At 39.7% G+C, this 24,907-nt stretch overlaps 1 protein-coding gene across 11 annotated transcripts in view; it reads left to right on the top strand.

Annotated features, from left to right (window-relative positions):
* St7 (suppression of tumorigenicity 7) overlaps nt 1–24,907 on the top strand; it is a 276,254-nt gene that overhangs the window by 249,339 nt on the left and 2,008 nt on the right. For 8 of the 11 annotated variants that reach the window (XM_063241731.1, XM_063241736.1, XM_063241780.1 and 5 more), the window contains 4 exons: nt 7,156–7,306; nt 16,476–16,568; nt 19,215–19,354; nt 20,127–21,143. In XM_063241731.1, the coding sequence (XP_063097801.1) occupies nt 7,156–7,306; nt 16,476–16,568; nt 19,215–19,354; nt 20,127–20,246 (504 nt within the window). In that variant the 3' untranslated portion in view covers nt 20,247–21,143. Of the gene's footprint in view, nt 1–7,155; nt 7,307–16,475; nt 16,569–19,214; nt 19,355–19,998; nt 20,067–20,126; nt 21,144–24,907 lie in introns of those variants that run through there. The other 3 variants (XM_063241742.1, XM_023567295.1, XM_063241726.1) reach the window with 2 other exon arrangements.

The raw sequence follows: 24,907 nt of genomic DNA, 5'->3' as shown, positions 1-24,907 counted from the left end.
TTTCCTCAAAGTATATCAGAAATCTTGAGTTCCACTGCAAGTCCTTCCACATGCAGGCAAACTGCTTAACCACCCAAGCCTCCGTTTTCCCATCTGGGAAATACGGATAATAATATCAGTTGCCTTGAAGAGTCAGAGGTAATGCTTGGCATGTGCTACTGCTTCACTCGTGTTGGCAGTTGCTATCATAATAGTACTCCCGTTTCACCAAATGATAACCATTCTATGCCCTTTGCTTTGGAGCCACTGCCTGACCTTACTCCTGCTCTGAAGTGTGCCCACTATCTTCATATGGTAAATTCGGATTTATTTAATCAGGCTGACTCATATCTTCCTTTTTCTGTGATGCCTTCTTAGACACAGTGCCCTGCACTTGCCTCCTTAGACCTAAATGAGTACTTAGTGTTCTTACCAAGGCAGTCATCGTGTTGAATTTTATTGTGTCGCTGCCTGTGCGCCCTCTTGCTCCCCCCAATCCCACAAAGACTATGGAGCTTCAAGGTAGGGACCTAACCTGATTCATACTAATTCTGAGGTAAATTTTGGGTGCTCCCGTGTCTGTCTTACGGCACACTCTGCATACTCTCATGTGTGTGTCCTTGGGCACTGCATACTCTCATGTGTGCATCTTTGGGCACACTTTGCACGCTCTTATGTCTTTCCTTGAATTATATTGTGTGGGTGCCTGCATATTTTTCAAATGAAACAAAGTAAGTGATGAAGTGACAAGCAAACCAGAAAGAAGCAGGTTCTTCTGATGAGGATCCCTGAGTGATGCTACGGACATGGTGTTTACTTTGCCCAGTAAGCTTTGCATTTTGCTTGTATCCATGTTGGTTGGTTGGTGACCCCTTGCAGTCAGTTTTTCTCAGCTGTTCTCCTGTGATAAGATGTTACCTAGAAACTGACTCAGTTGTCTGTAGGGCAAACACAAATTCACGTGGATATGGGAAAATTTCGTTTTTGTCAGCAAAAATAGCTTTTGTTCAGTGAATATTTTGCACCAGTTATTATGTGAATGTTTTTCATATATTGTTTAATCTTTAAAATTTAGAATCAACAAAATGTATGATTTTGTTGCTCTTTTTTTGTAGATAGAAAAACTGAGATTCAGTGGTTTTAAATAAAATGTCCAGAGTCACATAGCTGTGTATCAGAGTATGATCCCAAGTAGCAGCGCCCGGCAGCAGATGGCAGACAAGAGGCCGGGAACCGTGGTGATGGACACTTCCTTCCACCACAGCACGGCCTGAAGGACACAGTCTCAGTTGCTTCTGTCTTACTGTGTTCTGCTTGTGTGCCTTAGTGAGTCCAGACTGTAGGTAATATTGAAATTCAAAATATAAAGCCTCTTCAAATGGCACTAGTTTTGTGCTCTAAACACTTTACTGGTTTTTTAGAAACAGGTTTCCTGGGTTTAGAGTCTTTTGTCAAAGCCACTCATAGACATGTAAAAATTGCTGTCTGCTTATCCTTGATGTTTTGTCTATCTCTTTTTTATGTGTATATGTATGGTACTGACGATTGAACCAGGGTCTTGCCCAGGCTAGGCAGATGCTCTCCTACACTAAACTATCGCAGTAGCTTTTATAAATTTTTAATTTTGAAACAGGATCTCATTGAATCGCACAGGCTGGCTTTAAACTTGCAGTTCATCTGCCTGGCACTCCTGAGTGGTGGGGGTTATAGGCCTGTGCTGCCACAGCAGGACATTTTTGTGTTTTTGATGTGGTTCTGAAAACAGATGTGTGAACCAGGCATGATGTTATGTGTCTAAAAGTCCAATACTCTAGGAAGCTGAGGCGGGAGGATCGCAAGTTTGAGTCTAGCCTGGGAAACTTAGCAATTTAGTGAGGCTGCTTCAAAATAAAATTTTTTAAATGACGGGGAATGTAACTCAGTGTGAAGACCCTGGGTTCAGTTTTTAGTATTGAAAAATAGGAAAGAAAATAGGTTTGCATTACATTGCACATATACACATACACACATATATTGAAAAAAAAAGTGCTTAGTATAGAAAATTTGGAAAGCACAGCATGAAAGAAATTCTTATTCTTGCATAAAATCAAATATTGTGGCATAGTTAACATTCAGTCTGTGACCTTCTAATGTTTCTAATGAGTATATATATTATCAAAATAATCTGCAATATATGGTAATTTTTTCCATCTAGCGATACATCATGAACATTTTCCATGTTATCTTCTACTGTGCACTTTTTTGGAGAAACTTGATAGTCATCATCTTATTGTGCTATAATTTAATTTTCTGTTCTTTCACAATTTGTTTTTTCCTATATTTTTACAGATGATTTGCATGATTTGTGATGTTGTTAGCATTGAAAATTCCTAAAGACTATGAATTAATTCCTTGGCATTAACATCTATTATAAGGATATCTTTGAGTAATTTTCACTCAAATTAATATAGTTTGTGTTTGTGTGTGTGTGTGTGTGATGTGTTCTTAGAGATTCAACTCACAGCCTTTGCACTAAGCTACCTCCCTAGACCTTTTCAATTTCCTTTTATTTTGAGACAAGTTCTCTGTAAGTCACTAAGTTACCCAGACTGTGCCTCAAGTTGCAATCTTTCTGCCTCAGCCTTCTACAGTTCAGAGATTACAGGCGTGTAGCACCACACCCAGCTAAATTATTATAGAACTATAAAACTTAAACAAAAGAAACTCTAGCAGTTCCCTGGGGCAGCCTCTGATGGGCCAAGCCTCTTCCGCAACTTTCCCTCACAGGTAAGCTGCAGTACCACACGAGTAGACACTGCTCATATAAAAGACACCCTCCTCTGCTCTTTTTTGTGTTTCCTGGCTTATATGCTCTTGAATTGTCCGTAAGGAACTAGATTATCATAAATAGATTTCAAAAAGTTGCTTCCACAATCTTTGTAAGTACTGTACTTCAGTCAAGGTGATTGAGAATCTGGGAAGGAAGTTCGAGGCAGGGCGCACACGAGCTTGCATAGAACATGGCTTAGCTAATAAGAGCCAAGTTGTTGCGCATGGGCAGAGCGTGTTCTCTGATTTGTGAACTACAGTTATTCTAATTGATTTCTGCATATTTGTGGATAGGGATCTGCCCTCTTCCATTTATTTTTCTCTTGACAAGTAGGATGTGAAATGTTGTTCCATGCCTTTCTAATTTAAATGTTGCACATGTTGAGAAGTGATCTTGCCAACCATTTTAAGCTTGGCCAAAAACATAGCACATTGTTGTTATTAGCCTTCATCATTTGGTTAGAGCCAACATTCTGTTTGGAACTATGAAGGAGTATAAATCTTCTTTATAGGCATAACCTATTTCTGCCATAAAATAGATATGATGAGAAGGCAGAACAAAGTTTCTCCTGTGGGTTGCTTCGGTCGGTCTCGGGAGGCTGACTAGGTCAGGCTTTCTAATTTTGAGAGTACTCTTGAGAAGAAAGATTTCAATTTAATTAATACAAATGTATTATAAACATAATATATTTTACCTTGTACAAACTCCTGTACTGTAGGGGAGTCAGTAGGAAAGATTAACATGAAGGTGACAAGGTTCATGCTCTTGATTCAGCTGAGTAAAAGATATTAGTAACTAATATAAGGGACTGTGTGAAAAGCATTTGTATGCAAAAACCAGGGAGCTCAGAGGAGAAACAAAGAATTGCCTCCTAGTCTACATTTGGGATTAAGGGTGGCATTTTTGAAACCATTAGCATCTGATTCGGCCTGCAGACTAAATAAGCCATATGCCTCACTCACATGTATATGTATAGATAAAAGCAATGCTTTTATTTATTGTAGTTTTTGCCATACCGTGTACTTTCAATCAGTAGATGCTCTTCTGATGACTCCTGTCATGGAAATCTGTGAAATTTTCTCATATTAAAAATTGGTCCAGTTATTTTGAAGTTCAGAAACCACTGTCTATGGCTATACAGTCCAAAAAGAACTTGCTGTTGTAATGGAATTGGTCTTTACTTTGTCCAGTACCATTAGCTATACTCAGCACTCAAGTACTTGAAATATGACAAGTGGGATAGAAAAACTGAAGTTTTTGTTTTATTTTATTTTAATTTAAATTTAAGTAAAAGCCATCACGTAGGACAGGGTCACTGCATTATCTGTAGTATCATTTTGACAGTAGTTTTTCATCCCCTTTCACCAGGCTTTCTCCGTCCTACCTGCTCCTAGTTTGTTTGCAGTCTGCATAAGCAGGTGGCCACCAGGCCCTCTTCTTAGTTACTTCTATTCCTATACAGCTCCTTGAGGCCAAGAGAAAAAGCTTAGTGACTGTATTACTCAGCTTTCTCATTGCTGGACCCAGTAAGTACCTGACACAAGGTTTTATTTTACTCATGGTCTGGGGAGGATTCAATCCAGAGTTAGCTGACCCTAAAGCAGAAATGGCATGGCAGAAGTGTGTGCAGAGCAAAGCTGCATAGTTCTTGGTGGATGTGGAGCAGAACAGAGGAATAGTGGCAGAAAGGAATGGGTGAGGGACCATGAGAGTACCCAAGGCCATGCCCCCTGACCACTCAGACACCTCAAGGAACATGTTCTACTAATCTGCCAGGGATCTCGTCATGCAGTGCAGTTAACATATCAGGATTAATGGTCACGGTGAGATAATTTTGAAAGCCTTGCCTAATTATAGTAACAAAAAGAATAGCAATTTGTACTTCTCTGTCAATATTATCTGATTCTTAGGGCCTTAAAGAAATTTCAGTATATCTGGGAAACTTGAGCTAGTTGTTTTCATTTTTAGTATGTTTCAAAATTCATACATGATCCTTATTTAAAGAGTTACTTATAAGATACGCAAGGTGGCTGTGGTCAATTATTAGAAACTCAGGTCAGAATCTTTTTCTTGAATTCAAAATTTTTTATTTGTTGCTTGTTTTACTGATGATTATTAAAGGTAATAAATGATCTGTCTTCTCAACTTACTGTAAAATAATACAGTTAATAACCATACAAGTTATACAGTATATCTTTCTCATGACTGAAAATTTCTAAGACTCTCACTGGCAGTACCAGTGTATATCATGAGGGCTTCTTATGAGGTAGAATATCATCAGCCGGGTATGTCTGAGCACAAAATCTACCTTTTATATTTAAAATGTGATTTATATTCATATTAATATAGTGCTAGTTAGGTGCTAGGGTATTGTATGCCATTATATTTCCCAAAAGACTTTAGTCCTACATTTTTAAAGCAAGATATAGGAAGAAGGGAATAGAATATAGGATCAAACAAGGCAAATAACCAAAAAATTTTTTTGGAATTCATTCTTAAAGAGTTATCATCAAAATAATAAATGCCTTTTACAGACCAATCTTGAAAGAAATCCATTGTCTTGGTCACTTTGATTTTCACTGAGGTGCAATACTCACAATTTAACGGACAGATTTACTTTGGCTCATGCTTCAGCCTGTGGTCTGCTGGCCCCCATCAGGTCTAATGCCAAAGGGGCAGAGCAGAGGAAATCTTGGAGGAAGCAGAGAGCAGACAGCAGGAATTGGGGGAGGGAGATATACCCTTCTAGGGCATCACACCTTTGACCCACCTCCTCCCATCAGGATGTACCTCTGAACAGCCCATTTAGCTATAAACTCATGAGTAGATCAACCCACTGATGAGTGTCAGATCCCTCTGATCAGCCACCTCTCCAGTGCCTCATCTATGAACTTTTGAGGTCAGGGTGGGGGGACATCCAAATGTAAACCTCAGCATCCTTGTATTGAGATTTTTCTGTCCAGTGAGCTTTCTGTCTCAGTGTCTCCCAGTGCTGGGACTGTGTAACTCTTGCTGCTCTTTGTGTGTTTCTCTCCTACTTTCCTGCATTTCCTGCCTCAATACCCGACACGCTTGGCAGTTCTTGTAATTGAGACCCAGATTTGGGGAAGTTTCCACTAGTGAGCCAAGAAACTCCTACTGGGCTGTTCTCCCGGACCCCAAGTGTGCTGCTTCAAAGAGAGGAGGCTTAAGGCAACTGGGCAATGCCCAAAGGATGTAAATCCTCAGCTAGATGAGGAAGCGTAGTTGTGCAATAATCGCTATCTGTGTATCACTCTCTTTCATAAATTCCACTGTCAAAACAAGCCGCAGTCATTTCTGGCAGTAAAATTTTGAATATCTTGTAACACTTCCTTTTGTTGTTTTTGTTACATGTTAACTAAACACATCCTTTTTTGGTCCTCCAGTTTTTGTTATGAAGGAGTTCCTTGGGTTGTGGTGATGGTTGGCCATGGTGGTGGTGGTTGTGCTGATGTGTATGTGCATTCTCCGTTTGGGTTGTATCAGAAAAGGGAGATGGTGAGGAACGGCACACCAGGCAACTGCTAGCAAGCAATGAGTGGTTAATATTTGAAAATACAAAATACCTTTCTAATTTGCTTTCATTTCTATAGTAAATGCAAAATAATAAAAATGAAAACTTAGTCTTCCCTCAGGCCCCTACCCATTTGTTCCTGTTCTTGCCCTGTACTCTTTTTTTCCTTTGTAAAAAACTAGGAATGAAGAGGTATAAGCTGACTGTCACCCCAAGTCTTTTTATACATTTTTCTCCAAGTCCTTTAGAAAGGATCGGAAAGAACATTACAATTTAGGCTCCATACTGTGCCCCCTCCTTGAATCTTCCTACGCATGGGCTGCCACCTTCCTCCCTCCCTCCTGCATCTGAGCAGCGATGGTTGGCTCTTTGCACACAATGAAGTCCTACTCCTTGATCTGTAAAAAAACAAAAACACTAATGGGCAATGCTGGTCAATCTGAAATCATACTTGTGCAGTTGGTTCAGTCATATAATTTCTAGACCTTCATGTTCCACTTTACATATTTTCATTTTGGTTATAAAATCATGTCAAATTACTGTGTCTTCTGCATTTTTCTTTATTCTGTTTGATCTATCTTAATTTACTTGATTAGATTAACTTGGCCTGCAGGCCTCTCATCTTCAATACAGGGAACTAGTACAAGGCTAAGCATCTGTCAGCAAATGTGAAATTGTGGATGTTTTAGTAATTGCCTTCAAATATAGTAATGAAGTTTTAGATTTTACGAAATGCGTATGAATGGTGGCTTTAGGGAAATCAACCTATTTCAATGTTGAATTCCAAATTCCTGTGTATTAACACATCTGTCTCCTGCCATTTTTGTTTCAGTACCTACTAGAAATGAAAAGCCTAATCCTACCCCCAGAACATATCCTGAAGAGAGGAGACAGCGAAGCGATAGCATATGCCTTCTTTCATCTCGCACACTGGAAGAGGGTAGAAGGGGCTTTGAATCTTTTGCATTGTACATGGGAAGGCAGTAAGTAATTTTCTTTCTTTGACATATTTTCTAAGAACATAAAAAAGTGCTGAACTATTTTTGCCATGAGTATTCAGGATGAATTAATGAGAATTGGCATAGGTCTCTTCTCGTTATCTGTGATGGCCCATTACTAAAAGTTATTTACTTAGGCACTGCAGTCTCTAGGCATGGTAGGTTTTACTGTGGTGATGCCATCACCAAAGCTCAGAAAGGCAAATTTATACAGTGCACTTAGGCATTGTACTAGGCTCTGATACTACTTCTTGATAGCCTTTCTGGGAGTTGGCTAAAATTCACAGTTGTCCTTCAGTAGAGCTACATTGGCCATCTACAAAGGCATGGCAGGTGTGTTTTAGAACAAGAGCAGTGGCCAGTGTAGCATAATTGTAATTGGGGAAGTGCCTGGGAGATGGGTGTCAGCATAAGGCTGAATGTAGGCTCTCTACAGATACTGTCATCTGGGGAAGGAGAGGAGGCTGTAAAGGTGGGAAACGCTGCCTTGGAGAAGCATGTTGTTTAGTTGGGAGGATTCAGCAGCAGCATATGGTAGTCACTGGTGACTTTTCAGAAGGGAGAGGGCTGTGGGGTGGACAGTCATGAGTCAGGTAAGATTTGAGTCAAGCCGTGAACAACTAGGATAGCACCATAGCAAGAGTACTGCGTGAAGAAATGGTAAGTGATGGGAAAATGTAAATTAAGGAGAAAACCAAGACTGGATCGATAGACCACAGATGCATTGAAACTCTGCTAATAAATATATATATATATATATATATATATATATATATATATATTTAATTTTAAACAGAAAAATGTAAGAGATAACAGTAAAACAGTTTCAAAACAGGCTAGTAGGAGAGTAACAACAGTGAACACAAACACAATGAATATTATTGGATTCACAATTGTTCAGACTATAAGATATAGAAATGAAATATTGTGTAGAAAATTACTCCCACAAAACTTTGCCTTCTGTGCACCAAGAGAAACCAACTGTATAACTATCTTAACTGTCTTGTGCTTATATATACTTTTTCCTTTTTTATTCTTTCCCCTTTCTCCCATCACAGTTTTTACTTATATAACTCTTCCAATGTTAATTTAAGCAAAACGAACACAAAGTAGGATTTTTTCTCACATGGAAAAACAAAACAATAAATATTGGAATCTTCTGATAATTTTTTCCTGGTTCATCCCTGCTCTGTTTAGTCTCATAAACAAGTGTCTCTTAATCCTTTCTACTCTGTTTATCTTTTCCACTTCCATTTTCATTTTGTAATCTTCTCCTTCCTTTTCCTGCCCTTCTGTAACCCAGCGAGAAGCCAGCGTGGTGCAGGAAGGGAGGTAACAGAGCAAAGTGGGTGGAGTAAAAATAAATGAACAGAGATGGAACTCTAAGGTGGTTGATAGTTTTTTTAGTTGTTTTGAAATTTTTCCTTAGACAATTAATAATGGATTCACTTACATAATTTACTGTTTATACCCTGAAGGATGTTATCTGATCAGTGCTTCCAGCCCTACCCCTCTCAGTGTAAATAACTACCAGCACCAATGACTGTATTTGGATGTGTTAAGGCATTCCACACTGCACTGAGAGGGATGGTAGGTGAGAGACAACCCCATCCCTCTGGCTTGAGTTCATTGTTGTTTATAGATGTTCTGTCCAAGTGCCACAAAAGAAATTTTTATTTAAATGTGAAAAAGTCTAAAACTGCTTGCCAGATTGAACATGAGAAACCTCATCTAGTGTTAATTATTGTGAGAAAATTATATAAACAAATTGGTTTATCAAATGAGAACATATTTGTAGATTGTCATTTTGGATACTGTAATAAAGATATAGTAAGATTCGGCCTCACAGGAAAGACACGGGGATGAAGCAAGGGAATGATGAAGAGTGGCATCACCAGAAACAACTAAAACCCTGTGGGGAGTAACTGGGAATTGTGTTTAGAAATCAGTAATGTGTTAATGGTGGGAGTCTCTGGGTCTGTCTGAAAGGATAGTTAGTGAGACTGAGGGAAATGTGAAGCGCCACAGGGACTACCAAATCAAGCAAGCTAGTAGTACTGGGAAAATTCAATGACCTCAGATTAGGTGATCAGAATCCTTTATTAGGATAAAAAGAAGGGATAAATGTTTAGACTTTAAGTCAGTGAGTTAAGGAAATCAAATACCTGTAGAAGGAGGAGACTTGGTTTTGGTCCCTCTAGATAAACAGTTCTTGTAAAAATCAGGTAGTTGTGCTCCTAGGTCAAATCAGTTACACTGACATTTGATTTTCAAGCAGAGCTGCAACGTTCAATTTTAGAAATAGAACTGTGAGGATGCCCACCATGTACCACCTAATTAATGCCAGCAACAACAAAGAGTGTCCGTACAACTGGGTAACTTTAAGGGGGTTCACGTTTACATTGTTTCACTTCTTCTGCGGGGCAGTGTTCAAGTTAAGCAAGATGAAAATGGTCATCTCAGATTTTTAGAAGGAACAGAATCAATGAGATGGGTGACTCATTGAAGTCTTGCAGCCACCATTGATAAAGGTAGGAGGTAAATCCATGCCCATTTTCTTCCCCGGCACAAAATAGATACATAGGAGAAGATCAGCCATCTCCGAAACACTTGCTTAGACATCTGCAATGTAAATTTGTATCACTACTTACAGGCTAGGTCATACTTACTACAAGTCTAGTGTTTAAGTTCACCTTTCTGTATGAAATCATTTTCTTCATTATTGACTTCAACATTTCAATATGAGGATATTGAATAAGATACATTTTTGTAAAATAAATAGTACATATATATATAGCCGAGGAAAGAGACAAATATACCTATCTTAAGTAATTATTGATGAGCTGTGGGTGTGATTTTTTTCTTTATTTATGCTCTTCATATTTTCTACAGTAACCATTTATTTCCAACAAGCATAAATATATACACAAATACTTAGAAAAATAATTTTTCATCACAAGTGCTTTTTGATTCTTTAAAAAAAAGCAAAGCTATAGGTGAGTAGTGGGAAACCTGAGGCATGCATAGTGCATTCAGCTGTTTGTTACCATTGAAAGCTCTCGGAGGTCCACATCACTGCTGTAGGTCTTCATGCAATTCAGAAGAAATAATTACCACTCTGACTCCAGAAAACGGGCTGCAATCCTTTGACATCACTTGTACATCACTGTATATTCTAAATTAAGGAGAGGTTTGGAGCTCTGTGTTTTAAATCAGAGGACTTGGATTAGAATTCTAACTCAGTTTATACTGATGTTTTCTTAACCAGCCTGATTTTTGGAAGCCCTACAGCACTGATGATACTGAATGCGGTACCCTGTTTACCCAGCTGGTAGCTTCAGGGCAGTTGCCACAGCTCCCAGTATTTACCTGGGCTGCAGAGGCTGCACTTACCCAAGTGCACCACTTGGTGGTGCCTTTTGACATGGCCTGCCTCAAAATTTAGATTTTTCTCCTGAAACATTTTTTCCTTCATTCTAAAATTTAAGGTCATTCCCCAACTCCCACCCAACTTCCCCTTTTCATTAGGAAGAGAACTCAGGGAAAAATTTAACGGTACCTAATTTCACCATGTTCCATATTAAAAATGGTTATTAGGTTATCTTCTGAAAGTTTTTTTTTTTTTCTTTAAGTCTTAGTTCTGTCAAAAGTGTTGATTAGGAAATAAGAAGTGGAATGGTTTGTTTGGTTTGAATTTCTGGGTTTATTTTTATTTTTTTGCTTTGGTTTTGATTTGAAGATGTGTTTTTTGTTTTATGGTGAGTTTTTTTTTTTTCCTTTTGCCTTTTAATGAATGTATTATGTCAGAGCATTATCATCCTGTTAAACTGAGTTTTCCATCAGTCAAGCTAAAAAAAATCCCACTTTTTTATAAAACCCCAAAGTCCAGCTGATGCATAGCAGAGATTGTGTTTGAAACATATGGTAGGTAAAGAAAAAAAAAAAGAAAGAAAAGCTGAATCCTCAGCCACAAATACATCAGCATTTCAAAGGTTTCCAGAATGTTTGATTCATCACTGTCCCAGTCCTTGAAATCACTCAATATATTCCTCAAAGTCAAGGTAATTAAGAAAAGGGAAAAGATTTAATTTATAAGATTGTATAATATGTTTCCTGAATTATTACAAAGCTACCACCTTATCTGAATTATGCTTATTCTAAACACAGCAGGTTCTGCTTCTCCTCACATACTCGCTCTGCTGTGAGTGTGAGTTGTGTATAAAAAAATGAATGAAAGTCTCATTTCAGTTGGGTCTTGTATACAATGATAATGTGCCTAACAAAGCCCTGTTTTAAATGGCTCATCTTCTGTTTGACCTGTGTTAAATGCTGATGTGCCCTCAGCTCCTCCAACATTGATCTTTTCAAGGCTCTACTTTGGCTCTGTTTATTTTATACAACAGTTTTGTCTGCTGACCGCAACTATGAATTTTCAATTTTTTAGTTCTGTACACCAGAAAGACCGGTGAGCCATGGGGTAAATCGCTTAGCCTTTCTTTGTTTCTCCTTTTCCCACTTGACCAACTAAGACTCTTTGTTATACTTTTGGAGATTTTTTTTTCCTCCAAAGGATCCACTAAATAATGTATAAGATTTGAAGGTGGTGTTTTGAGAAAATGGCCCATTGTTGAAGCATAGGATGAGATTGTGATTCTAATTTATTCTCTTTGAACCTAAGGGCAAATGCCCCTCACTGTTAAGATGCGGTTCTTAGGGCACTTCCTCTCACCAAATCTTTCCTCCATAAATCTGGCACTTTTTGAACTACTAAAGAGAGAATCCTCCTGCCTCTCCATAGATCCAAGGCCACCTTTTATAATTGATGAGAAAGCAATGATCAGATAAAGTCCCTGGTCATAACTCTCATACCCGGCTAGCCAGCCTTCAGACACTGCGTAGCATGCTTCCTTACGTACTACCTACTAGAACTCCCTTGCTCCCTTCCTTTATTCAGCCTCCATAACAGATCCTAAGCTGGGCACACCTAAGCTTTGTTTGTTTCTTTTTGGTTTTGTTTTGTTTTGTTTTTCTTCAGAAATGGGGCCCCTAGCATTACCTAGACTGGCCCCGAACTCCTGAGGTCAAGTGGTTCTTCTACCACAGTCTCTAGTGTAGCTATTACAGGGAGGTGCGCACCACTGCACCTGGATTCACCTGAGTTTTTAAAGAAAAATTTTCTTGATTTTGTATTAATTTATTCATTCCTTTATTCAGCAAATATTCATTGAGCCCCTTCTTTGTATTAGGCATTGTGTTCCAGACTACCAAGTCCAAGACTGAGAAGCTTTGTGATGAAGGCAGGGAGCCAGGTCCACAAACAGTTCTAGCACATGGCTGATGATAGGAGGTGCCAGAGAGCAGACCAGGGCACGAGAGCAGAAGGAGCAAGTGAAGAACATCAAAACCGAACACAAACTGAGGCAGGATTCAGCTTCTTTCACTTCTAATAATTAAAGAATGCAGCTCATAAGCCATGCTTTGGTTTCATTTTTCCTTAGCGTGAAGTGAGTGAAATGTCCCACAAAAGTGGATCTTCATGGCTGTTCCTTACATTGCGGTCAAAACGGATCATAAACTAGATCATAAAATTTGCATTTTGATGACAGTTTTCTGTTTTACTATTTGCATTTCTAATTGTTAACAAATGGGCAGCATTTTTCTCATAGAATGCAACCTGATAGAGAAGTAGAACCTTTAGTAGAGAAGGAAGGAAGATAAAGGGAAATGTAACTGTTTAGCCACATTGTCAGGGGACACCTTGGCCTCTGTTGGGCTTGGTTCTCTTACCAGCATTTTGAGGTCAATGGTATTCTCACTTTGCAGATGAAAGACTGGACACAGCCCAGTGACCTATCCCTCCCTCGCCTGCCCATCAGACATGCACACCGCCACCTGTCTCTCCTTCAGTGTCTTTATCACAATGGAAACTGTTACATTTTCTTTTAAGATTATTGGATCATGTTTCCTGGCACACAGTCTAAGCTGGAGGAGGAGGAGGGCATGTGTGCTGTGTGTCTGTTCCCTTTGTGTCTGTGTTTCATAAGAAGGCATCCACATTTCAACCAAAGAGTAATTGTAAGAGGTAGAGCTGGGATTCAAACCCAGTTCTCACTGTTACAAATAATTTGTACAAAGTCTTTAGAGATCCTCTTTGAAAAGGTAACATAGACACAATGTCAAAAATTACCTTCAGTCATTGTCTAAGGTAGGTAGAAGATTGTCAGTTTGTCTGTGTGTCCAGCCTTCTGTCAGTTTTCTCACCAGTACTGTGGAGTGCCTTTAGTGCAGACAGCCGTGATAGCCTTGGAGCTGGGAAGAGCCTCCTGGGTGGGGACAGAAGAACACAGGGTCACGTCCTGGACTTGTGTAGAGTGTGATTTTGACCCAACCAAAATCAAGATGGAGCGGGTGCGGCACACAAAGGAAAATGCTCAATTGCGATTTGTATGCCACATATTAACTCAATAGCCCAGATTATATTTTTGCCTTTACTTAAATATATGTATATATATAATTTCTCTGAAATGTGTTTTTTCTCAAAGATTTTTAAGACTTCTATAATCATTTATAAAATAGATCTGTTCAAATAACTTTATCATTCTTATTTGCACAATCAAATCAGTGTGCCCTTAACGCTTGCACTTGCACAGTGTCAGATACTTGGCTGATGCCACGAGGCTCTCCTGGAGCAGTCACATGTCTTTGCAGTGAAGGCCACCAGGGGTGGGAGGTGAAACTGGCAGGGCTTCGGAGAGGCCTCTTCCCTCTCCTTCCAGATCTCCCTTATCTCACACTTTGTTGGACCCTGCACAGCAGGGTGGGAAGAGGATAGAATTACAGGCAGAAATTGTATTTGCTTTTGTTTAGTGAAGCCAAAAGCCTTAATATTATTTTATGAACTCAATGTAAATGCCAACTGACGTGAGAGCGATCTTAAAAGCATCGTAAACATCTTTACAATCTTTAGAGTGGGAGGGCAATGCAGGAAATATATATTATTTTTAATTGAATGTCATCAATATCTCTACCTTCTTCAAAAAAGACAGAAACCAATTAGAAGAAGAAAAAACTAAATTGACGCACAAAATTCTTTATATATGATAAATACTAGAGGAAAAATTCAGTGTTTGACTGAAAAGATACTAACCAACCATAAGATTTCTATGGCTGAACACTTTAAAATCTTGCCCTTCTGTATTTCATTTAAAAAGTTATTCCTTCAAGTGCAGACCTGCTTTAATTTTGAATAAAATTCAGGATTCAAATTTATAACTTTTTTGAAAATTGAAGTTTTACTTATATCACTTGAACCTGAATGGATTCTTTAACTATAGAAACCTCGGTTACACATGGAGAATCTGAATTTTAAAAAACCAAACTTCCCATGCATGTTTTCCACATTTTTTGGATGCTTTCAAAACAGCCATCATTTATGGAAAATGGTTTTAAAATTCAGCCAATCTGTAGTTTAAATGTAAAATCAGTGCTTTCTAGTGTATGCTATAAAACAACTAAAAAGGGTTTTGGTTGTTGGTGGGGTTTTTGTTTTTGTTTCTGGGTTTTGTTTCCTTTGGTGGTTGTGTTAGTTTTCATTCTCTTGAAAGTGTGATTCGTTAAGAGAGATGCTGGTTCCTCCCAGTGATCTCTGTGTGTTAACAACCTAAGCAGGAATTCTTCTCTTGCTTGTCCTACTCGGCAAAAGTCATCTTCACATGAAGGAAAAGATCTTGTTGAACTAGAGTGAGCCTTTCATTTTAAGAAGAGTTTAAGTCAGGAGTGTTTTTAATGTTTTAATCTCTGTTTAAGAGGTTTGTGTTACAAGAGGAAAATTGATATCATTTTTACCTCAGCAAACTGCCAGCAAACTGGCTCTGCTCTAATCCCACATTTATAGTGATTTATATTCTTCGTGGCAATGCAGTATAACCTCAGAGTGATACCACTGTGGTGCAGATTGACTGCATTCCAAATGCTGGAATCACATACATAATGTTTTTACTTTTAAATAATATTCAGACACCAGAATAAATACCATATGTGCACTGATGCTGGTTACAATGGAACCTTGTCATTTCTTATGAAGGAGAACATTCTTTGTTTCTGATTCCTGTTTGAAACAAGTGTGTAAAAAATAAATATGTACATTGATGGCATTTTAAGGAGACTTTGGTAATTACACAGCTGAGGTTGCAGCTACCGTTTCTTAAAATGTAGCACTTAAAAATATTGCTGTGTGTTGCTACCATCTCTCATTGATACACACGAAAGTAAGGATTGTTATCTGACATTTCCAGTGTAGGAATCGTTTGGCTTTCATGTTCTCTATCTGCAGTGTGCTGTAGTTAAAGGACATCTGTTGGAGAAAAATTGCCTCTGTGAACACTGTTCATAGGAACAGTGAGACTAACATGCTGATGACATTGTAAAAGGGAGAATAACACACTTGATAATGGAAAGGGATGGATTGATTGGAAAGCCGTAATTCAGTGTGGGCCCTAATGTCATCTGATGCCACGAAAGCAGAATTTAGGTGACCTGACATCATCAGAATACAGATAACTAATCTCCCCACATTCATTTTTCCCATATGATATTGAAGATTTAAAGGTTTCATAAAGTTTAGAAATACCTTTCTAGTCATATATGTTTAGACTTTTGTTTTTATCCATCTTGGTTAGAATTCTAATCCATTTAGACATATTTTTAAAATATATATGGTAGAAAGCCTTTCATATTTGTGTATCTGTAATAAGCTCCAATAAGTCAGTCCACATTTATATTTCTTAGGAAAACATTTCTAACCAAGTTTGTGTTATTACCAGTGAATGAATGATATTAAATTAGTGCTTAAAACATTTTTATAGATGATGAGATCCTAGGCATTGATATTGATGGCTTCCCTACCCATCTGCACCTCTCTCCACACCCAGTTTTGTGAGGTTTGTCCAGAATATATAGTATGAAATTAATGTGTGAGTAATATATCGTAATTGTATCTCTGACATTTTATCAGGCACATGACTCAGAGTTTGGGTAAGTCTTGCCTCCCTTAGAAGAGTGTTTCCTGTTTTAAAAGTGCTCACAAGTCACTTTTTGAAATTGGGAAATTATAAGACAAACATTAAACCTCTAATATACTGTCTTTCCTTTTCAGCTTTCCGAATGATCCCTTATCCTTTGGAAAAGGGACACCTATTTTATCCATACCCAATATGCACAGAAACAGCAGACCGGGAGCTGCTTCCCTGTAAGTTCCACCTCTCTGCAGTCCTTTCTGCAGGCAGGAAGGGTGGCGTGACTAAAGGTGGGGACGGGAAGAAGAGGGAATGATAAATGCTTAGAATGTTCCTTGTCTTTTATTACTTTTCTCCCAGCCCTGTCCTTATTTGATAGCGTGTGTATTAAAGTGAATTATGTGAGTAGGTTGGGCTTCCTGCTCCTCTGTCTCCACATTCATCAAAGAAAAGATACCAGAGCACTGGAATTTAGATGGGGCATCATGTGTAGATCAGCCTAAACGTAGAGAACCCCAGTACAGGGCTTATCCTCGCTGTGCTACCGCTGGCAGGCGGGGATGGGGGGTCTCTCCTGAGGCTCTCCAGTAGGCCCCACAGGGTCTGCACAGACTGGACTCTGGAGAGGAACTGCTGACTTCAGAGGAAGCTAGGATGAGTCATGGATGGCAAAGCAGCACCAGGACACTGGCTTCACTGCCAGAGGTGGAGTCCTGGGCAGGGTGGTGTGCTCTGTGAGGTGATGCAATGCTCTTGGCCGAGGGATTTCCCGTGAACATCTTGTGGATTTTTCCTAATGAGTTGGCAAACATGTGCAGAGCACACGTGCAGCTCGGCACTGTATAAAGCCCAGAGAAGGAAACCCTGCCGTCTAGTACCTTACAGGGCAGCAGTCTAATGGTCCACACCACATGTGGGAAGTATTATTTTGGCTTATTGTAATACAACATTGTTTTGACCATTTAGCCTAAATAGTTATTATCCAATAATTGTGTGTACAAGGATCATGTCCAGGCTTTTCATGTGGTCCTGACTTAGAATATATTTTTCTCCCTTAGATAATAAGCTCCACATTTTGGCTCTTCTCTCTTCCCTATTCTCTCTTGCCACTGTCTCCTATTTTATCAGCCCCAGTTAAGTCAATATTTCACAGCCATAGTATATACATGTATACCATTATTCCCCCCACACACTTGGAGGAATTGTGTGCACATGTAAGTTTGCAAACACTAGCATCACGGAGCCGCTGGCAAGCCTCCAACGTGGTAGGGTCTGGGTCAAAGCTGTTGTCAAGGTGAGGTAGTAGGAGGAACCTTACTTGTTTCCTTGCCAGCCAGAACCAACATGAGATTTGTTCCTTAGGAAACTGGGAAATCTCAGCAATATGTTCCTCACTGTCCAAGTTTTATCCTAGAAAAGATCTGGTTCCTCACGTGACATTAGATTTGATTTCAGCAACCTCTGCTGTGGCTCATAGTTTTCGTTTTGACTCCCCCTTCAGGGAGATCCTTGTTAAAGTTTCAATTTTCTGTTAGGGCAGTTTTCTGAAAAGTACAATGTTTTTAAATGTTTTAATTGAGTCCAATTAAGTTTCCATGGGGATAGATTAACTATTAGAACAAGATTACAGATCTTAAAACTTTATAGGGCTAATCTTTATAAGCCTGAAATAGAAAATTATAGCTCACATTTATTTAATTGAATGTCATGGTCCAAGTCTGATCTTTCTCCAAAATATTTTTTGGGATTGGGCTTTGAGACAGAGATGAATACGGCTGGCTATTTTAGATGCTACCTATGTTTTTTACATTAACCATGTAACTGTTGCCATGTTGCACACCCAGTACATGTCCACCCTGCGCTTGAATCTTAGCGGGTTGGTTTACCTGGTAGACAGGCTTCTGTATCTCTCCCTGATCCTCTCTACTCTCAGTGTGGGTTAGAATCCTGAATAACAAGAGTTTAATAATTAATGAAGGACCTTTAGCTCTTGTGTTTTCTGAGTCTGGATTATTCAAGTGGATAGAGCAATGATATTGTTCACCTGGGGTTTCAAAGCCTCTTCTGCTACTCCCAGGCAGTTGGTTCTTCCTCCTCTGTGCAAGGAACCATCCTGGTCATCACTTCCATCACCACACAGTCACAGGCAGTCACTTCTCCTTATTTTTGTGTCATAGCTTTTTGGTTTTCTCAAACCAATGTTTAAGGTTATAAAAAACGCTCTAAAGAACACTAGTTAGGGTTTGTTTTTTTTTTTTTTTTTTCCGGTGATTGTTGTAAGTGTATTCATTATAAAGAGTCTCTTACACTTGTGCCAGATAACCCTACAACCTTAGTCTCACCCCTTGCAGGTTGAATAGGCCAGTGTGTGAGGTCCTGGCGGGATGTCTATCAGGGTAGCACCCTTCACTGACATACTTAATGTGTGCCCGGAAAAAATACAAGATAAACTAATATCATCTCATAATAATTTTAAAAATACAGGAAGGTAAAAATGTAGGCAAGATTTTTTTCAATATACTTGGTTTTTAATTTTCCAAGTTTTATACATTGAGCATATATTTTGTAAATTTTGTGGTTTTGTGTTCACGTTTGAGAAAGGAGCACTATATATTAGACATAGATTATGCTGTTATTCCTGCCCAGAAATTTCCAAATTAATCTTCTCCAGCTAGAGTGGAGGTTGTTTGTGGATGTAAGAGAAGCAGATTTTTAGCCAAAGGCAGCGTCCTGTGTGAGCTGTGGTTTGTCAAGCGTTCTACCCATTGTATTCCCAACAGGCTTTAGCCAAAGCCCCGAAGAGTCAGTTCTACCATGGTGAGATTCCCCAAGGATGCTTTCACTGCAGCCCTAATATATCCATTTGGTCTCTTCTACAGCGTTCCATGAAGTCTCAGTTTACCCAAAAAAGGAGCTTCCCTTCTTTATTCTCTTTACTGCTGGATTGTGTTCCTTCACAGCCATGCTGGCTCTCCTGACACATCAGTTCCCAGAACTTATGGGGGTCTTTGCAAAAGCTGTGAGTATTTGCCAAGAGGGAGATCTCAGAATGGACAGGGAAAGTAGCATGAGAGAAATGGGAGCCTGTCATGCAGTAATGGTTACAAGGCTGCAGAGATCATTTGCTCACTGTTTAATTCTTATCATCATCAGTAGAATAAAGGAATTAATGGTCAAATGAAAAAGTACAAGTTGTTAATGAATGCCTTGCCTGGTTTCACGAAGCAGATTCCTAGCATGTTTCAAAAAGTGCATGAGGTTCAGAAGGATGAAATAATTAAGGAATTCTAGCAGGTGAGAAATGGGTGGGAAATTACTAAATTTTGTATTATTGAATGACATTATTCCTAATCTCTAGATGCTGTGGATCTTTCCTTCAGGAAGGATGAGGTTTACATTTCCAAAGATTATTTAAATGGTACAAAACCTTGGCTTGTTTGGAGAACGAACTGTGAGAGGTCATGAAAGCTTGTAGTATTAAGATGTTTCTTGACATGATATGTAAAAATGAGGCAGTCTGTTAAGTAAGAGTCTTTAAAGAGAGGTGTATAGAACCTTAATAAAGCCATCTATACTGACAGCCAGAAACTGTTGTTTCCTTGTTGTGAGTTGACCATTTCAACCTCTCATGCAGTGAGGATAAGTTTGCTGATTTTGCCACAGATAGGTTCCCACCAAAAGGAAGGAAAAGGATATCGGTTGTTTCCCTGGAACTCCATTCAGATTTCAAGGCAAGTGGGATCGGAGAGGATCATTTCTAACTTGGCTGAGTTGATTTAATCCCTTTCCAGATGATTGACATTTTCTGCTCGGCAGAGTTCAGGGACTGGAATTGCAAGAGCATTGTCATGCGTGTTGAAGATGAACTGGAAATCCCACCGGCATCTCAATCTCAACATTTCCAAAACTGAACTCATCACCCTTCCTCCCTCACCACCAAACTGCTCTTCCTCCTGTATTCCTGACCTCCGCCAGTGGTCCTGCCAGCCACCCGGTTCCTGAAGCCAGAAACTTGGCAGCCTCCCAAACTTTTTTTCTTTCTTACTCCCTGCATCCTATCCGTTCAGCCTTCACACTCTTGTGGGTTCTAACCTCCTAAGCAGCTAGGCGTTTGGTAAATGTGACTTACTCCCTCCCTTCTGTCCTCATAGCATCTCTCCTAGTTTGAGTGATTTCTGGCCTGAACTCCTGTAATTGTCTTAAGTGAGCTCCTTTTTTACAGTCATCTCCTCTGTCAGGCTTTCTTTAATACTGACACAAGTATGATCTCTAAATGGCAGACCTAAGCATGTCACTTTCTTGCTTGAATTTTTCCAGTGGTTTCGCAGCTACTTCAGGATAAAGTCCCAGTACTTTAGCATGATGTGTAGGGCCTTTTACCGTCTGTCCCTGGATTAACTCTTCAGGAAACTTCTCTTCTCCAATTCTTGCCCAAACCCTGCTCCTCAGCCACACACGTTTGCACATCTCAGTGTCTTTGCACGTACTCTGTTGCTCTACTGGAATGCCCTTCACCATTACCACCCCACTTGTGCACTCCACTAATGCCTCTTTGTTCTTCCATACTCAGCTTTCTTTAAGTTTCTCTGAAGCTGAGTGAGGTGCCCTTTCTCTATGATTCCTCAGTATTCCACAAATACCTATATTAACACGTTTGTTGTTCTATATAATTGTTAGGAAAATGTCCCCTTTTAGAATGTAAGCTCCTTGAGAGCAGGACTGTATCTTCCTTATCTCTGTATCCCCAAAACTTTGCACAGTGCCTTGCACCTAGTAGGTTTTCAATAAATGTTTATTAAATGAATAAACAGTAGTGGTCTCTGCAGAAAGAATTGATGTAAAAATCAGATGCTGCTAACATTTCTTCCCTTCCTTTATAATGATAAGCATAGACTTAACACTGACAAGGGACCCTAAACAAAGTACCTTCCATGTAACTGGATGGAGGTGCACTCACCTTGAATACTGGTAGCCATGGGAACTCATCTATTTACCATCAAGCCTATTTCATTGTTGAATCCTTCCTAACTTATTATACTAAAGTCTGTCTCGCTTTAATTTCCTCTTATTATTTCCATTCACTCTGAGTACACCAAATAGGTCCATTTCCTTTTGCAGATTTTAGGGTTGCTCATTGGTTCATGGCCACTTTTAACATCTCACTACCTTCTGTTTCCTCCAGGAAGACTATCCTACATTTCCTTAAGTCTTCTCTGTTTGAGCAAAGATGCTGTAGGTTTCTGAATCCATGGTCATTTAAGTTGCCACATTGGATATTCCTTAATCTGTAGACCTACACTGTTCAGTGTTTGCTTCCCCGTAGCTACTCTTTCAGTAAAAGTTGTCAAAACTCTGAAAAGATTAGAGTGCAACTTAGTAAAATATAAAATAAGATTATACTTATAGCAGTAGACATTTATTGTTCCTCCTTTTATGTTTCTCCCTTTAACATTTTTAAAATGTATTTATAAAGGTATCTCATTGGTCTCATTGGTTCATCAATAAAATAGCAAATAGCATTTGGTGGCAGTTTTGGACAGTACAGAAATTCACTTTGCCACACCACCAAAGTTCAGAATCTTGATTTAGTACCCAGAAGTCTTTGTGTTTAACAACCCCACTAGACCCTATGTATGGAAATTGAGGGTCATATCTTCTTCCAAAGATGGTGTCACAGAAAACTAAACTTTTGAACAACTATTTAATGCTGCATACTGGGCTGTCACAGTTGTTCAGGCCAAAGCTTCCCAGGAATCAGTGAATTCAGTGTGGCTATACTGAAGAATCATAAAGAGAAGTTGAAAAGTACTGATTCCTCCCCACCCCTCACCCCCCTCCCCCCCCCCCACACACACTCCTGCTTAATGACTGGGAAGCAGCATGGACATCTGAATTGTCAGATGATCCCAGGCTACTTGAGTGTGCAGCTAGACATGAGAACTACAGAGCAGAATGGAGACTGACCGCATGAGACTCTTCTAACCATCAAGGGGACTGAGAGATTTGGGGAAGTAAATAGAATATGCCTGGGCATTTTCTAGAAAGATTGCACATCAGTCCCTGGAAGGCTAAGTTCATTATGGGTATTAGACAAGAGATCATGTTCTTCATTTAAGTTTCCAAAGCTTTGAGTTGAGGATCAAATGATTGAGTAAAGTATAAATCTGCCTTTTGGGTTCTCATGTCTTACACACCACTCAAGTGTGGTAGTTTGGTCACTTCCCTATTATTTTCAAATGCAGTTTTATTAAATTTGCTTTTAAACCTCTGCCTGGAGAATAGTCACAGCCATCATGCCCTTCATTAAGGTCCAGCAGCTTCAAAACGTCTGGCGAGACTGGGGGGAGGGGCTCGGAAGACAGATGGCCTGAATGAGACAAGTCCTGTCTCCCCCTCCTCTACATCTTCATCCTGGTCACTCCTCAGCCCCACTCATGTCCCCACAGGTTATCGCTGCTGCCCTATAGGCTGCCTGCAGCCATTTGCAGCTTGTGAAAGTGATTTTCTCAGCCATCTCCTAAGATAATGGCCCTGGTATAATGACTGTTAGCAGATGCAGAGAGATTGCACTGCCACCCGCCAGGCTACACAGCTTGGGAACTCTCCAGTGTGTTTACACAGTGACTTGCAGCCAGTAAGAAAGCCCCAAGCCAAGAGTGAGCCACTGGGAAACAGGAGAGGAGAGGAGAGGTTTCAACTGGCTTTTCTCCCTAATCTAATCTACCTCAATGACTTAGGGACTAACTCTTCCTAGAATGTTTGGTTACAAAGATAAGGTTTCTCATATAAATAAGTTATCACCGAAAAGCCAGCTCCTCACAGAATGTGGGAAGGTCACTGTTCTGACCCTTCTGCTCTCAAGGGTGCTGTCTTTCCTCCTCTGGTCTCTTCCCTTAGACTGAGCTCCCTGACTTCTGACTCATCTTCATTTATAGGCCCCTACCTCTTTGAAGTCTGATATTGATTATAGTGAGATGTCAATTGTCTGCTCACAGTAGGGCACCTGGAACTTATTCAGATAAGCAGAGGCGTTTCTAATGGTAATGAAGCATGGTGGGAGCCATGACCTTCTTCTAAGTGATGGTGTTTCAGGAAAAGGAGAAGCGAGCCATTGAAGTGTCACTCTCTCTTTTTTATTAGTTCTGTTGCTTTTTCTCACCACAGAACACTGATTGAATTATGGGGCATTTTGGTTAAAAATTTAACCATGGACCTCTGCCTCCTGGACAGAAGTTTTAGACATGGAGATAGATGGGCTGTTCCAGGTTGCCTGCTTTTGCTCATTCAGTCTTAACTTTTCAGGCAATAAATTTCCTAAGTCTAAATGTGAAACTGCTATTTCTCTTTGGCAGGGACCAAAAGCATTGATTAATTTTCAGCCATCTAAAGAAATATAACTAGCATCTCATAGCATTCTGTTCAACAAGACATGCTCCCCTAAACTTCTAAAAATACTTCCTGATGAAAGCCACTGACCTTAATCTGGTTGCTAAGTGAAGCAGCTAGTGGCTTCCAAGGTCTCTGCACAATCTGTGTCTTCCCTGTGGAAGGAAGACGGCTTACTAATAAAGTGGCACATAGCCTCAATTTGAGTTCCATCCGAGAGCAAATGAGGCTGTCTGTAAGAAAATTCAAGGAAGCCTTTCTCAGTTCTCTCAAGGATGGAACATTCTAGATGTGAGAGAAGTAAACTGTCACATATACCAGAGCCATCAGGGCTTCATTCAGTCACGGAACCTTGTTGAGAAGGCCAGGCATAATCCAGGAGGGAAAAGGCTCCTGCATTTTACTGTGCAGAGCAGGAACAGAGGCAGTTAGGAGCCTCTGACAGCGAAGCTGTCCTCCTAACTTTCAGAAGACTGCTTTTGTGCTTTTTTATCCAACTTGGGTCTGTGCTGAAACCAAAGCAAACAAACCAAGTTTTTATTTTGAACCAACTTGGTAACATTTCTCTTCATTTAACACCTCAAACCAAGTCTCCCTGATGTCCCATTTTAGTGTGTAGAGACTCTGAGTGATGACTTTCATATAGTTGCACCGGCTCCTGCTAAAATTTAACAGTTCGTTTCCCACCTCAGAACATCAGCAATTCTAAATCTGGTTTTAGTTGAGTCTTTAAGATATGATAACCACCAACTGTATCACCTAGTTTATTGAGCCCCGTCTTCTAACACCTATCAGACTCTCTGGTTTATCCAGACCACTTTAGCTCTTAGCTAAGCTTATGGTGTTACATTGTTTTAATGCAATCAGTAGACTTGTTCTATGTTATCCTCTTATAACTAGGATTTTGCGTAGGCTTTCTGAGGGAGCTTGGGCACTAGTTATTTGCAATGTTTTCCAGCTGTGCTCATGCTGCCATTAGTCCAGCTCTAACCTGTCCTATATCGTGAGCATTGAGCAAAGCAGACTTTCAGGTTATCAGAAACTGACTAAATCTGACACCCACTTAAGGAAAGAACCATCCCACCTTTGCTCAAGCACTAACAAGGATGGCTGTTTCCTAGCTGCAAATGTAACTTGGTATTCAGGGCCAGTATTGCTCAGTTTGGGGGTTTTCTTTGGGGGCGGG

Source organism: Cavia porcellus, unplaced genomic scaffold (assembly GCF_034190915.1).
Source record: "Cavia porcellus strain 051 isolate PalLab524CR breed Dunkin Hartley unplaced genomic scaffold, mCavPor4.1 scaffold_2, whole genome shotgun sequence".
In the NCBI taxonomy this organism is placed as follows: domain Eukaryota; kingdom Metazoa; phylum Chordata; class Mammalia; order Rodentia; family Caviidae; genus Cavia; species Cavia porcellus.
Note: the sequence above shows the minus strand (reverse complement) of the source record. Positions and strands in the feature narration are given on the sequence as shown.